The 12,442-nt window shown below is 47.5% G+C and overlaps 5 protein-coding genes across 6 annotated transcripts; 2 read left to right on the top strand and 3 right to left on the bottom strand.

The window, feature by feature from the left end:
* Positions 1-837: 837 nt before the first annotated feature.
* Positions 838-2,556, bottom strand: E1B28_007660 (uncharacterized protein). Its single transcript, XM_043152423.1, has 7 exons — positions 2,509-2,556; positions 2,225-2,454; positions 1,965-2,169; positions 1,685-1,916; positions 1,469-1,627; positions 1,196-1,408; positions 838-1,141 (listed from the first exon to the last, which is right to left on the bottom strand). The coding sequence occupies exons 1-7, from the start codon at positions 2,523-2,525 to the stop codon at positions 911-913; spliced, it is 1,287 nt and encodes a 428-aa protein (XP_043010509.1). The 5' UTR covers positions 2,526-2,556; the 3' UTR covers positions 838-910.
* Positions 2,557-2,582: 26 nt separating this feature from the next.
* E1B28_007659 (uncharacterized protein) lies at positions 2,583-4,986 on the top strand. The gene is made up of 8 exons (XM_043152422.1): positions 2,583-2,695; positions 2,750-2,929; positions 2,983-3,069; positions 3,122-3,475; positions 3,533-3,943; positions 4,006-4,261; positions 4,318-4,393; positions 4,452-4,986. Exons 1-8 carry the CDS (start codon positions 2,598-2,600, stop codon positions 4,826-4,828), a joined length of 1,839 nt encoding a protein of 612 aa, XP_043010508.1. The 5' UTR covers positions 2,583-2,597; the 3' UTR covers positions 4,829-4,986.
* Positions 4,987-5,075: 89 nt separating this feature from the next.
* E1B28_007658 (uncharacterized protein) lies at positions 5,076-7,561 on the top strand. Its single transcript, XM_043152421.1, has 6 exons — positions 5,076-5,136; positions 5,189-5,220; positions 5,274-5,341; positions 5,393-6,133; positions 6,199-7,288; positions 7,355-7,561. Exons 1-6 carry the CDS (start codon positions 5,113-5,115, stop codon positions 7,479-7,481), a joined length of 2,082 nt encoding a protein of 693 aa, XP_043010507.1. The 5' UTR covers positions 5,076-5,112; the 3' UTR covers positions 7,482-7,561.
* Positions 7,562-7,714: 153 nt separating this feature from the next.
* Positions 7,715-9,489, bottom strand: E1B28_007657 (uncharacterized protein). Its single transcript, XM_043152420.1, has 6 exons — positions 9,222-9,489; positions 9,083-9,162; positions 9,005-9,028; positions 8,545-8,952; positions 7,969-8,483; positions 7,715-7,898 (listed from the first exon to the last, which is right to left on the bottom strand). Exons 1-6 carry the CDS (start codon positions 9,414-9,416, stop codon positions 7,741-7,743), a joined length of 1,380 nt encoding a protein of 459 aa, XP_043010506.1. The 5' UTR covers positions 9,417-9,489; the 3' UTR covers positions 7,715-7,740.
* A 92-nt stretch (positions 9,490-9,581) lies between these two features.
* Positions 9,582-12,426, bottom strand: E1B28_007656 (uncharacterized protein). 2 transcript variants are annotated; one of them, XM_043152419.1, is made up of 7 exons: positions 11,971-12,426; positions 11,063-11,917; positions 10,803-11,007; positions 10,574-10,747; positions 10,445-10,521; positions 10,064-10,391; positions 9,582-10,009 (listed from the first exon to the last, which is right to left on the bottom strand). In XM_043152419.1, exons 1-6 carry the CDS (start codon positions 12,286-12,288, stop codon positions 10,179-10,181), a joined length of 1,842 nt encoding a protein of 613 aa, XP_043010505.1. In that variant the 5' UTR covers positions 12,289-12,426; the 3' UTR covers positions 9,582-10,009; positions 10,064-10,178. The 2 variants fall into 2 exon arrangements, with proteins under 2 accessions (XP_043010505.1, XP_043010504.1); XM_043152418.1 differs by lacking the exon at positions 11,971-12,426 and having other exon boundaries at positions 10,064-10,207; positions 10,260-10,391; positions 11,063-11,952.
* Between the last annotated feature and the right edge of the window lie 16 nt (positions 12,427-12,442).

The raw sequence follows: 12,442 nt of genomic DNA, 5'->3' as shown, positions 1-12,442 counted from the left end.
CGTACGCGCCATCACTGTGATCTGCACCATTCCACGTAAACTTGATGACGGCGGGAACGAGTGGCTTAGAACTGCCCAGTTCTTACGCAATCTATTCCCACATCACAATCCTTCCGCGTCTTCTAAACTTCGTAGACCGCCTCCTTCACCTCCCTCAAAACTCCACGACAAAAAATGGTGCGTTCTTGTTCGATAAATCTTCAGTTCATTTAAACAGCTACCGACACCTTCCTAGACAAAACGCACCAAGAAGGTTGGAATCACCGGTAAATACGGTACTGTGAGTTTTCCGCCAAAACGATTGCGAGCATCAAGTTGGGAATTTTGATGGATGGATGAATAGCGTTATGGTGCCTCCTTGCGAAAGCAAGTGAAGAAGATAGAAATCAGCCAACACTCGCGCTACACTTGCTCTTTCTGCGGGAAGGTGTATCTCAGTCGTTTCGATCAGTCTGGGCAGAGTTACTAACAGGAGGTCTGTTTCGAAACAGGACACTGTGAGGAGAAAGGCTGTGGGCATCTGGCATTGCACCTCGTGCAGAAAGACTATTGCTGGAGGTGCGTGGACCGTTTCGACAACGGCAGCAGCCACTGTGCGCAGGTGTGTAGCCGGTTTGTGCTTTTGCGTCTTCAACAATGACTAATGTCCTTCTTGACAGTACTGTTCGTCGGCTGCGGGAGTTGACAGAAGCGTAGATATGGTGTCCAGGTTACTTCCCCTCCTTGCCGACCTTTACTATTGTTGTATGTGTTACGCCTGCATGAAATTCAAATGCCATATGAACACATGCACCTACTTCTTTTGTTCTCGACAACGGCGTAGTTACAACGTTGTGTGTGCACAGTTCGATTATACATCGATGACTATGGAAAGCAAAGCAAGCGAAGCAATCGTAAGACAACAAATAAATTACATTACATCGATCATGTTGGTCTCCCCATTCACACCAGAGCCTGGTATACCAAAGTCATTGTCAACGACATCCCCTTCTGCATCAACCTCTGCTACTGCCCGCATCAAGAAAAGAGGATCCACAACTTCTGCCAGACCCTCGTCACGCTCTTCCTCTTCTTCTTGACTCATAGGTGCATGAGTGACTTTGACTATTTCCCATTTATCTTCGTATGTCGGTTCGTACATCTGTTATGCGTTGTCAGTATAACGAGTCCTACTTGGAAACCAATTGCAACCGACATTAACGCGTTTCTTCTTGAGCAACATCTTTCTTTCAATGTTCTTGTAGTATGCACCCTTTACACGGCGTCGAGGCCGGTCATCGCTAAAGACTTCGTCTTCTAGATTCTCGCCCTCAGTAGGACCATCATCTATGACGAGCAAAAATTCATTCGGAACTTCCTGTTCAACTTTGACTGTTTCGTAATCCCTGACAAAGTGGAATTCGATTTCCTGACGAGTGGGAAAGTTGTCGAAGAGAGTTTGACGCCAAAAGCAAGCAAAGAGACTTACATCGTCCTCTTCGGGTACCTCATACGGTCGAGCTGTCTTTCGTCTCTCTTTGAACGTAAACGCGGATCCGTCGTCTCGCGTCAAGTAATAGGCCAAAAACGAGTCATGATCGATCTTCATGGGGCGGAGAATAGCACAATCCAGCCTTGGGTCATCTTGCTATACGAAGGGTCAGTAAAACGGGAATATGGTTTACAAAAAGAATGCTTTTCGTACGTCGACATTTCTATCCCCAGGTCGTTCAGAGAACCTGAACAAGTCGTATTGATTCGCCCAAATATCGCTGTCTGGTAATATTTCGTAAGACTCTTCCGCGACGACGTTGGGTTTGATAGGATGACGGAGGGAGTTGAGAGAGAAATTTTCGTTAGCTTCGACGAATGAGGCTTCAATGTCGCGTAATTGTGCTTCGCGAGAGACGTCAATGGGGGCCAATACGACGTGTTTGCTAAAAAGGCTTAAGCGGGAAGAACCGAGATGTCTTCAGAAAACTCACGGTTCTGCAACAGATCTTTGAGAGCGATCACTCGTATACTCCGTTTTACGAAGCCACGGTACGGAGCCCAAGGCAGGCCCAGATGATGGTGTGCTTGTGCCCGTATGGCCGTTGGTGTAACTGCCACTAGGACCCACTGGGTCATACGCGAGAAATTCGTCTGCTGGATCGAGCTTTGGAAGGTTGTTGATGTCGGGATTCAATGCTTTTATTGAGATTAGCCAATCCGGGCCTCTAGAGGGAGAAGATATACGAGTTACCTGAATCATCTGCACCTTCCTCCCATAGTGATTCCCATTTGCCCAGGTCTAATGGCATACCACATTCAGCATCTACTATCATTGGTAAAGGAGTGCTATTTGCGAGAATATTGAGAAATTCTGGGCGAGCATAACGCAAGGGGGTGGTTGGTATATCAAGGAGTTTTGGAGGACATGGAGGAGGTGGAAGGGGATTTGCGTATCTGACACGGACTAAAAGGTCGAGTTTGCTGCAAAATAAAATGAGCTATTTTGATAGAATAACCGAGGAAAACTGGACAGACCTTTTCTTGAAACTCATGCTGGTGGGAAACTTGAAGAGGAAGTGCGCCGCGACGCGACGCGCAGAATTTGTTTTCTGACCTGATCCTTGATGTCAATTTCTCATTTCCCTCATTCTCTATTGCTCTTTAGTAAATTTGGCACAGCTATAGTTGCTTCTGGTCATCATATTCAGTCTGTCGATACGAGGTTCAGTCAACTAATCTCCCATTTTGGTGTTTTATTATTCAATTCGTTACTCAGCACAGGCACTGTAATATCTTCTACGGTCAACGCCTCAGATGAACTCAAAAACTCCTTATCGAAATCTGGTCCCATAAGGTTTATTGCAGTCGATCACTCTTGGAAACATCTCCTCACCCTTTGCGACGATAAAAAACTGAAAGTTTGGAAGGTGGAGGGACTCGAGCTTTTACACGAGAGGTAATATACACAAATCACCATCGGCATCCTTTCTCGCCTAATCTCCGTGGCAGAGAACTTCCAAAAAGACCTACCAGTGCTTCTTTTACTGCGGATGGTCAGACTATCGTTGTCGCTGACAAGTTTGGGGATGTGTTTAGGTGTGTTCGCTTTTTTATCCCATCCTTAACCGGGTTTTAATCGTGTTTACAGTTACACTCTTCACCCATTGCCAGTAGAAGAAGTACCACCCTCTCAGCCACAGGAAGATTCCACGACTACAGTGCCTAACGTTGAGCCAGAACAACCACAGTCCGGTTCCAAGAGGAAACGAAAGTCCAAGAAACCAAAACGACACGAAAACCCTCCGCATGCACGGGACTCTGTGGATTCACACACGAATCCTTCAGGTGGTACCCTCGTCCTCGGCCACACTTCCCTCCTTACGACCTTCATATTCAGCCAAGATGAAAAGTACATCATCACAGCGGACCGAGACGAGCACATCCGTATCAGCTGGTATCCCCAAGGATATATCATTGAATCATTCTGTCTTGGGTGTTCACAGTAAGCGTATTTGCACCTCGAAAGAAAGCTTGTAATTGATTTAATCTCGTCGTATAGATTCGTGTCTTGTTTACACATCCCGAAATCTAAGCCGAATATACTCATTTCTGGCGGTGGAGATCCTGAACTCAAAGTCTGGGATTGGCTCTCTGGAAAGTTAAAATTCAACATTCCGGTCTCGGATTGTGTCAAGGAATACATTAAAGTCAAGGCTCAACCGTATGTGCGGAAGAAATTTAAAAGGGGGAACATCGAAGCAGCAGACGGAGACGACGACGGCGAAGGCGAAAATGAAGAGGATAGGAATCCTAGGGGCGAGGCGGATCTCGCTTCTGTACCACTATCGGGGACAAATACTCCCACTGTTGGAGATTCTTCGGCGCATGATGAGGAGACTATTGTTGTAGTTCAAAATATTGAGACGGTTGAGAAGGAAGGGAAATTATTCATCATTTTTAGTGTTGTGGGGTATGTTTCTACTCACCCCTCTTTCGTCCGGTATTTGGTCCTTACTCTATCTGTTGAACTAGAGCGACTGCCCTTTTTACTACAGCCTTCCCGGAAGCTCCTTCTGACTCTCTGACTATCCATGCTTTCGATTTTGGACACCCGGTGCTGGACTTTACGCTCGATCCGACCGGTTTCGTTTGGGCTACGATCGACCGTAACTTGACTGAAGGTAGTGTATCCTGGGATGGTAGAACTATTCCAGTAGATCCTTCATATTCGTCCTCATCCTCTACACACCCACCGGTGAGGGTGGTTGAAGTCGGGAGTGAGGGAATTGTAAGCTACATTCACGGTAACTACACGCGAAAGGATGTTGAATACCTTTTATTTAGATTGCGGAATCGTCGGCAGCTGTTGAATCCTCCAGGGCGTTGCTAGAAGCTCTCACTACGACCTGCCTTCTTCCATGTACGTGTTTCCTCTTGTTCTTTCTTTTTTAAAGATCACCATACCTCTTTTTATTCAGGCTCACAGTCCGCTCTATCAACACTCAACTTTTATTCTTCACTGACTTCACTTCCTAAAAACAATCGTGGAGGCGAGGACGGTGATGATGGTGACGGAGGTGAAGATGACGGTGTATCTAAACAAGGACAGAAGAAACAGAAGCAAAAACAAAAACCAAAGCAGAGTGAAAGAGATTTAGGTGCTGGCAGAGGAAAGAAGGAGGAGGGTAAGATGAAGAGTAAAATCGCTGTTTTAGAGAAGCAGAGGCAGATACAAGGGCAAGGAGAGACTATAAAGGAAGCGGACAGAGAGACGAAGAGACTGAGATCAGAAGTCGATGAAACGACGGAGGAGAATGGATTGGTTGACGTTGAGATGGAGGAGACCAGGGGGTGATTTGAACGGTGGTGAAGTCCCAACAAGAAGTATAAGGGATGCGATGTGGAGTTTGACTCGGATGCGCTGAGTTGGACCAGCGAAGACGACCGAATATTGACCGGTAGCTTGTAAAGGAGGGAAAACCTTTTCAATATTCATATTGAGCGACAGAGACCAACGCTGATCCGTGTCCGGATATTCGGATGTGGAGACCACACGGTCCGGTATGCCGGAAGTTTACTGAATTTGGAAGATTCCACGCTTTGCGGGCCCACGCTAATTATTGGAATTGCAATGTTGAAATGCGAATCTTGACATGGAATATCGTGAGTGTAGCTCGAGATTTCTGGCGTTATATACTGACAAACACAACTGCAGAACGGTATCCGTACGATTCCACAATATCACCCGTTGGTTCACATCATCCCAAATGATCATAATCAACTTTTCACGTATCCTACAGATGGAACTCCCTCAAGACACATAATGACATACTCGACTATCTTCAGGCAGATATTATCAACTTTCAAGGTGCGTATGGAAACGAAGAAGAGAGTTTAGTGTTCACGAAAAAGAAAACAGAAGTAAAGGCCTCACGTTCCATACTCACGAAACCCATCGCCGTACCACCATCCTACGACTCTTTCTTCTCATTTCCTACTGTGAAAGCTGGATACTCAGGTGTAGCCACGTACACACGCTCCTCAGCCGTTGGGCCTTTAAAAGCAGAGGAAGGACTCAGTTTCGCAAACCGGTCGAGTGCACAGCTGAAACCTACACCTCCACTAGATCCTTTAGAACGCGTGTCAAAGGAAGAAGCATATCCGGATTCTCGCGTTGTTGTCTCTAATGAAGAAGTTGAGGCTAGAAACGGAGGCGGTGATGTACTCCTCCTACGCAACGACCTAAAGTCTTTGGACACGGAGGGTCGCGTTTTGACCCTCGACTTTGGGATGTTTGTCCTCATCAACGTGTATTGCCCAAATGATGGATCGGAGGAACGACTACCGTTTAAAATGGACTTTCATCATATCCTCGAAGCGCGTATTCGTGGATTAATCGCGGAAGGGAGAGAAGTGATCCTAGTTGGCGATTTGAACGCATGTGCTGCGTTGATTGATCATTGTGAAGGAAATATTATTATCAAGCGCGGTTTAGCTGAAGGATATATGAATGGTGAAGAGTGGTTTTTGGCAGAAAGAGATGGAAGGCGGTGGTTGAAAGATTTGCTAGTCACGGAAAGCGGGGACATTGGGAAAGGGAGAGGATGTTTGGTGGATATCGTGAGGAAGTATCATCCCGAACGTAAAGGGATGTATACCTGTACGTCCGACTCTCTCTCTCTCTCTTTGCAGGAATCCGTCTTTTCATGGCTGCCACTTTCGCAGGTTGGAACACCAAAATTTCTGCTAGAGATTCAAATTATGGAACACGTATAGACTACATCCTGACCACTCCCAATCTTGCCCCTTGGATTAAAGACGCCGATATCCAGCCTCACATAAAAGGCAGCGATCACTGTCCAGTTTACATCGACTTACACGACGAAATAATTGGGAGAGATGGGGATACGCTAAAGTTGAAGGACATTCTGTCCGGTGCTGGAGATACAAAAAATGAACCTCCCAGGTTGGCAGCCAAATTTTGGGACGAGTATTCGGGGAAACAAAAGTTATTGTCGAGCTTTTTCGGCGGGAAGAAGGGAACTACTACTGGCCAGGCCTCACAACTGACAGCGGCTACATCCATTGTATCCACGATTCCAACCATCCACGGAGTGGATCAATCTGAAGTGGAACTACCACATAGCTCTCCTTCTCTTCCCTCCTCACTCTCAGTATCGATGACACCTGCAGCGACAGGGTATTCGCCGGAGAAGAGGCCTTTATCCCCCGAAACAGCAGCATCAACGGGTTCAATTGCACCGACTAAGAAGTACAAAGATGAAAGGGGGTCTTCTCAAGCAAGGGTGCCGCCTACTTCTTCTACGAGTGGTACGAAGAAACCGATAAAGAAATTGAAACCAGGACAGTCGAAGCTCTCGACGTTCTTCACTCAACCTACCTCCTCTTCGTCATGTGGAAATAACAAAACAGTCAAGGGGAAGGAGAAGGAGAAACGTGGAAACAGTACTCACAGTGACGCCTCACAGGCTGGAGTCCCTGCCTTTTTGCAGTCCGAGTTGCCGCCGCCAACAGATCTGGATTGTGGGGACGTTCAAGACATTGAGATTGACATGCAACAACGGTTGGACGTTCAACTTGATTCCGAAGCAGATTATCGTCTGGCTTTGGAGCTATCCTCAAGCCAAAGTTCGTTCTCTTCCTCTCAAAAGCAGAAAGAAGCCGGAGAAGCATGGAAATCGCTTATGGCCCCCATACAGGCTCCCCTCTGCATCGTGCATAATGAACCCGCAAAAGAGTTTACGGTCAACAAGCCCGGTGTGAATAAAGGAAAGAAGTTTTTTGTGTGTTCAAGGTAAGTAAGAATGAGAGATTTATTCTGAAATTTGGTGTTGGGGTAGTGAACCATTTTGTTTTTCAGGCCTGTTGGGCCTGGATATGATAAGGGGCGTGCTGAGAGGCTGAGAGAGGATGTTGATCCTCAGTTTAGGTGTAATTTCTTCAAATGGAGTAGCGACGTTAGGAGGGAGATGCGGAACGGCGGATGAGTGAGATGGATTGTTTTATACCCTCCATTTTTGATCTTTAAGAAGCATATTGTAGCATACTCAGTAGTACACGATCGCATACTACTTAACGTTTTTTCCGATTTCTTTCGATTCATCAGGCGAATTGATCGGGTAAGAAAGTGCCACAGACTCAAGTTGACCTTGCGAGTCTTTCACACCTCATCCAGAATTCTGTGGTGCGATATGGATCAGAATCCAAAACTTGTGGAAATATCGTTAATCGGGGAATAAATGATTTTCATTCCGAACCAAGCATAAACATTTCATACATCTGCGGAACTATCGTGGGCTTCTCGCACTCCCTCAATACGTCTCCTAATAAGACCTCAGCTTTGACGCGAGAACGAATCTCTTCGCAAAGAAGACCTTCCAAAACCTTCATCTTGTCCTGGAGTTCTGTTTTTACGATGAAATTTACAGTAAGCTAGGATGAGTTTATCACTGGATTTAAATAATAAGTACCTACCCCAATAACCAACCTTCTTGCCAATGTCCAGGTCTTCACAAGCGCGGGTGGATTCTCCGGTGTCATTGCTATTCCTATCCTCTTGCGCCTTGATTTCTCTCAACCGGTCCTCAATCACCAATCCGCGGGCGGATAGAGCCATCAAGTTTCTCCTTGTATCCCAGAGTTGACGAGTCAGTTTCGAGATAGTTTCTTTCTCTTCTTGAGTATGTTGTACTTTTGGACATGCCTCCAAGCCAGACGGCTCGCTCACTATATGAGTCGGGGTATCGTATGAGGTAGATGCCGGGTGTATGTGAGAAGAAGGAGCTAAGACAACAGGTGGCAACTGTGGTGAAGAGGGCAACGGCGGAGGTGAGGCCGAAGGCGGGCGAGGTACGATGGGAAGTGACGGTAAGGGTGGCAAACGAACGGATAGTGACAGATGCGAAGGGGACGACAAGGGTAGCGGCAAAAGTCGTTGCTCTGGCGTAGGCCTTGATGGTGCCGGTGTAGCTGTAACAGAGCCTTCAAGTCTACCATAAAGACGTTAGTATTTCGTTTCTCCAGTACGGGAAAAGGTGCTCGGATACTTACGTTTTTTCAATTGCCATCAGGGAAGCTTGTAAACTCTCGATGTCCTCAATTGATCTGCGAGCTGAAAGCCTCTCCAGACCGTGCTTTTTAGGCTGAAAGAATGCAGCTTGTCGTGAATTCAAGTCTTCTGAAGAGTTGAAAGAGCACCTCATAGAATCAGCAGGTTTTGCTGGCGTAGGTTGGCGATCACGATATCTCGAGTCCCTTGACCTTTCTTCATGAACATCCGTGGACAGAGATCGGTATCGTCGTGGAGAACGAGGCGCAAGTGGGGAGCGGGAGCGAGGGCGAGGTCGGGGGTGGGAGTCTGTATCGTACGAGTTGTTGCGAGACATACGACGAGTCGGAGATCTTCTGCTCCGGCTCGACTCCGTCCTATTCAATTCCGATGGTTTCTTATGATTGAACCTGGTCAATGAATATGATTCAGAAACAGCTTAGCTCTCCGTTAAAGACAAACCCTGTTCTCATAGATATCGATTCACTAGCAGAATTCAATCTTTACGTTAAAGCTCAGAGAAGAGCTGCTAGGGCTTACACTTTACAAAGCCGTTTAAGGTCCGAGCATTCAGTCTTATCCTGGTTCAAAACGAACTGTTTGACCAGAGAATGAAGGAGCTAGAAAACGAAGTTTCGGTCAAGGAATTACTACTGAGTGGCACCAGGGACCGACCCACCGAATTACTTCTTGTCTCCCAGAAAAACTTGCAGCATTCACGGGGCAAGATTTCCAAATTTGCCTCTGGTGGATGTGGAAGCTTCAAGAAATCCAGATCGCGTCGTAGTCTACGTGCGAACACCTTGGGGTCTAGTGGCGACATGGATGCAAATTTATTTGAGGCATAGCGAATAGTAAGCTCGACGAAGAACATCGCAGACCTGGTGGTACGAGAAAGAGAATGGTTGACAGAGAAGCCCGCAAGATCTATTGCCCGAATGGGCTGCTCGGGCCCAGATCAGTCCCACGTCGCGTCCGGATGTAAACGCGTCGCGTCACGGTGGCTGTCACCATATTCTCATCATACGGGTGAGTCTCAGCTTCGTTCAGAGCGGTAAAAGCTCTATATATTTGAATGTATACGTAGTCATGGTCTCCCTGCAGATTCTCAGATACCCGAGTCATAAAAGCGACGCAAGAGACTTCTCGGAGACGTGAGCCAGTGGCAGTGCAGTCGCGGGCCAATCCGAACAGGCGTGTTAGATAGTGGTACAAATCTCACCAGAACTTCCCAAATACACTTCCTCTACCTGTCAATATTCCAACTCCTCCCTGAATAGCGACGCTGACTGGCCTCATTGGTGCCGAGTCAAATACATGTGGACAAGGCTGCAACAGCGGTGCTGCGCCAAGCCGCGGGTGCTCGAGTTCCCTCTCGTATATCGAGGGTTGTCTTGGTGATCGTGAAAGCTCCTGCAGCTGGGGGGAATCAAAAGACTTTCGCGCCGCTTGGAGGCGAGAAAGGATCTGCGGGCACATTAGATGCGGAGAACACCCATGCAAATACCAATAAGGACAAACCTGTTCGTAGAGTGCAATCTCACCATCAAGATGTTCTTTCGCGATACTGGAGAAGTCCTCGACTTTTTGCGTGTGATAGGTCTCCATTTCTGCCATGGTGGTGTTGAGGACGGTTTCACAACGAGAGGCCATTTCTTCGTCTGGCTGAGGTAGAGGAGTACGACATCAGAAGCACGCAAGAGCAATTAGGACATACGCGATTTCCACTACTTGCTTCACCATATCTTGTCAGAGTCGAACGGTGGGTTGAAATGACCCCGTCGTATGTGGAGGACGGATGTGAAACTGTTTTGAGGGCTTCATGGGTGGCCAGTTGCGTACGCCGGGCCTTTGCACACGACGTCGTGAGGAATGAAAAGGCTTTATGAAGGGTTGACCTACATGATCATCGTATAGGTCGGCAATACTTTGTAGCGCTTCCGATGTTCGTTGCATTGCTTTCGTAACTCCTAAGCAGGCTGCAAGAGCAAGTTAGCAAGGAGGAGATAGTCCTATGATGAGGTAAATTACATCTGCATCCTTCGCGCCAGCACCAAGCTCCGTTCTCATTTATAAGACCCTTGTCTTTTGAGTTGTATTCCTCATCTTCGTCTGCAACTCCAGTCGTCGGGGCAGACGCGAGCGGTTTCGTGGTAATCAGGGAGAGTAATGAGTACGACAGCAGCCTTTCGGCCTTGGACATCTCTAAAGTTATAAACGAGCTGAGGAACCGTAGGATAATGGTAGCGATGAAACTCACCCACTCGGGCTTCTCGCACACGCCCAAATATACTTCTGAGACCCTGTACACCTTTGCCTACCGCCTTCGTATGTGTGCTGAACCGTTCGACGGCATCTTCTGCGTCTTCAAGATCTACATTGAATGCTGGATGGTAAACATGTGCATAGAAAGAGGGTCCAGCGGGAGGTAGTGAGAGATGATGTGGTACTAGGCGTTTCCACTCCTAGAAATGAAATGTAAGTGCAAGTGACCTCAACTGGGGACAGAGGTGTGCTAACCGTGTCGCTCTCACATCCAAGGAAGAAAGTCGCCACCTCTGCGTAGCGTGCAACTGGATGCTTGACCACTTTACTGATATATCGTTCCAGATCCCCACGTCTGGCCTCCACAAAGTCTTCGCTGAAACGTCCAGCATACTGCTTCTCGGGAAGTGGAGGCAATGCAATTCCGGGGAGGCGTCTTGTCAGAGCCGTATGAAGGACAACAAAATGACTATATCGCCGTTGAACTGTTATTCTTGTAGGGGAACTAGGAGGATCTGTTTCTGAATCAGATGGTGAGCTGTGATTGAATAAAGAGGTAACGTTATAGATTGTATATGATCCCGAGAGCACAGATGTGCGCTTCGACGGTGAATGAACCAGAACTCGGAAGGGTGGAAGCTTCGACTTCCAGGCATGTCCAGCGTCGACGAAATGTTTGTCTGCTTCTCCCAGTCCAATCTGACTGAGCCTATTATTACTCACAGTTGCCTCTTCGCTGTCTCCTTCGTCGATATCTTCGTCACCGCACTCATCTGAAGCAGTTGTTTTCAACTTCTCGTGAATCGTAGGGAATGTAGAGGTAGTTAATGTCGTGTCTGCTGCGTTGCCCTTCAAGACCCATGCTTCGGCGCCGCTGGTAACAAAGTTTGAGAATCGATTGAGCGACTTCCCACCCAGAAGGCTCTGTCGGAAGCTTGGAAACATCCATTCACCTGTATTTTGCGGTATGATAGGCTGAACGGAATTCCTGGGTGATGCGCGGGGTGTTATTGAGTTGGTAGATGGCTCCCGCTCTCGTTTCTTAGACTTTCTAAATGATGAGGGTCCCGGAAGCTCGACGTCAGAAGAAACTGTGAAGTCTGAGGTAAACTGAGGACACGTAGTCTTAGCGTCAGGAAGCTAAGGCAATCAGAATAACACACAGTGTAATAGGTTCGAGGTAACAATCCTGTCTCGCCCGTATCTGCCTTCACCAAACTCCATCCATCAGGAAGCTCCTCCTTCAAAACCTCGAGCTCATCGCCGGCCATGACGCCCAACTCTCTAAACTCGGCCTTCCCATGGAAATCATAAAGTGCCCTCGCCGATCGCCCGCTCTCTTGCTCATCGTCGGAGGATGGAGTAGAGCTCGATTCCAAATGTTCAGTCCACGCTGTCGATGTGTTAATTCCTGCATCGAAGTCTGAGTGCGGCCGAGACAGGAAGGCGCTGCTTTTCGTGGATCTTGGGAGCGTTGCCATGTGATGTAACGACGCAAGCAGAATGACGGCAGTAGTACAAGGAAGAAAGAAATAAGAGAGGCGAAGTCCTAGGTGTGTGATGACTGCGATAATTAGGGGTATCGTCAGGCCTTCAGGAGCGAGAGCTACTAAATCTACTAGGTGGATGAGTTGT

The sequence above is a fragment of the Marasmius oreades genome, chromosome 4 (genome assembly GCF_018924745.1).
Source record: "Marasmius oreades isolate 03SP1 chromosome 4, whole genome shotgun sequence".
In the NCBI taxonomy this organism is placed as follows: Eukaryota; Fungi; Basidiomycota; class Agaricomycetes; order Agaricales; family Marasmiaceae; genus Marasmius; species Marasmius oreades.
Note: the sequence above shows the minus strand (reverse complement) of the source record. Positions and strands in the feature narration are given on the sequence as shown.

What these genes read in the sequence shown, in the direction of transcription:
- E1B28_007657 (XM_043152420.1), bottom strand. Translation starts at nt 9,416, where the DNA reads ATGTTCTTCGTCGAGCTTACTATTCGCTATGCCTCAAATAAATTTGCA. An exon ending in CTTAAACGGCTTTGTAAAGT is followed by an intron (nt 9,029 to 9,082) that starts GTAAGCCCTAGC and finishes GAATTCTGCTAG; the next exon opens with TGAATCGATATCTATGAGAA. An exon ending in TCGATATCTATGAGAACAGG is followed by an intron (nt 8,953 to 9,004) that starts GTTTGTCTTTAA and finishes TTCATTGACCAG; the next exon opens with GTTCAATCATAAGAAACCAT.
- E1B28_007659 (XM_043152422.1), top strand. Translation starts at nt 2,598, where the DNA reads ATGTCAATTTCTCATTTCCCTCATTCTCTATTGCTCTTTAGTAAATTT. An exon ending in ATCATTTTTAGTGTTGTGGG is followed by an intron (nt 3,944 to 4,005) that starts GTATGTTTCTAC and finishes CTGTTGAACTAG; the next exon opens with AGCGACTGCCCTTTTTACTA. An exon ending in TACGACCTGCCTTCTTCCAT is followed by an intron (nt 4,394 to 4,451) that starts GTACGTGTTTCC and finishes CTTTTTATTCAG; the next exon opens with GCTCACAGTCCGCTCTATCA.
- E1B28_007656 (XM_043152419.1), bottom strand. Translation starts at nt 12,288, where the DNA reads ATGGCAACGCTCCCAAGATCCACGAAAAGCAGCGCCTTCCTGTCTCGG. An exon ending in TACCTCGAACCTATTACACT is followed by an intron (nt 11,918 to 11,970) that starts GTGTGTTATTCT and finishes ACGTGTCCTCAG; the next exon opens with TTTACCTCAGACTTCACAGT. An exon ending in CCGACCTATACGATGATCAT is followed by an intron (nt 10,392 to 10,444) that starts GTAGGTCAACCC and finishes TCGTGTGCAAAG; the next exon opens with GCCCGGCGTACGCAACTGGC.
- E1B28_007658 (XM_043152421.1), top strand. Translation starts at nt 5,113, where the DNA reads ATGCGAATCTTGACATGGAATATC. An exon ending in ACGTAAAGGGATGTATACCT is followed by an intron (nt 6,134 to 6,198) that starts GTACGTCCGACT and finishes CCACTTTCGCAG; the next exon opens with GTTGGAACACCAAAATTTCT. An exon ending in AAGTTTTTTGTGTGTTCAAG is followed by an intron (nt 7,289 to 7,354) that starts GTAAGTAAGAAT and finishes TTTGTTTTTCAG; the next exon opens with GCCTGTTGGGCCTGGATATG.
- E1B28_007660 (XM_043152423.1), bottom strand. An exon ending in CTGGGGATAGAAATGTCGAC is followed by an intron (nt 1,628 to 1,684) that starts GTACGAAAAGCA and finishes CCCTTCGTATAG; the next exon opens with CAAGATGACCCAAGGCTGGA. An exon ending in TCAAGAAGAAACGCGTTAAT is followed by an intron (nt 1,142 to 1,195) that starts GTCGGTTGCAAT and finishes AACGCATAACAG; the next exon opens with ATGTACGAACCGACATACGA.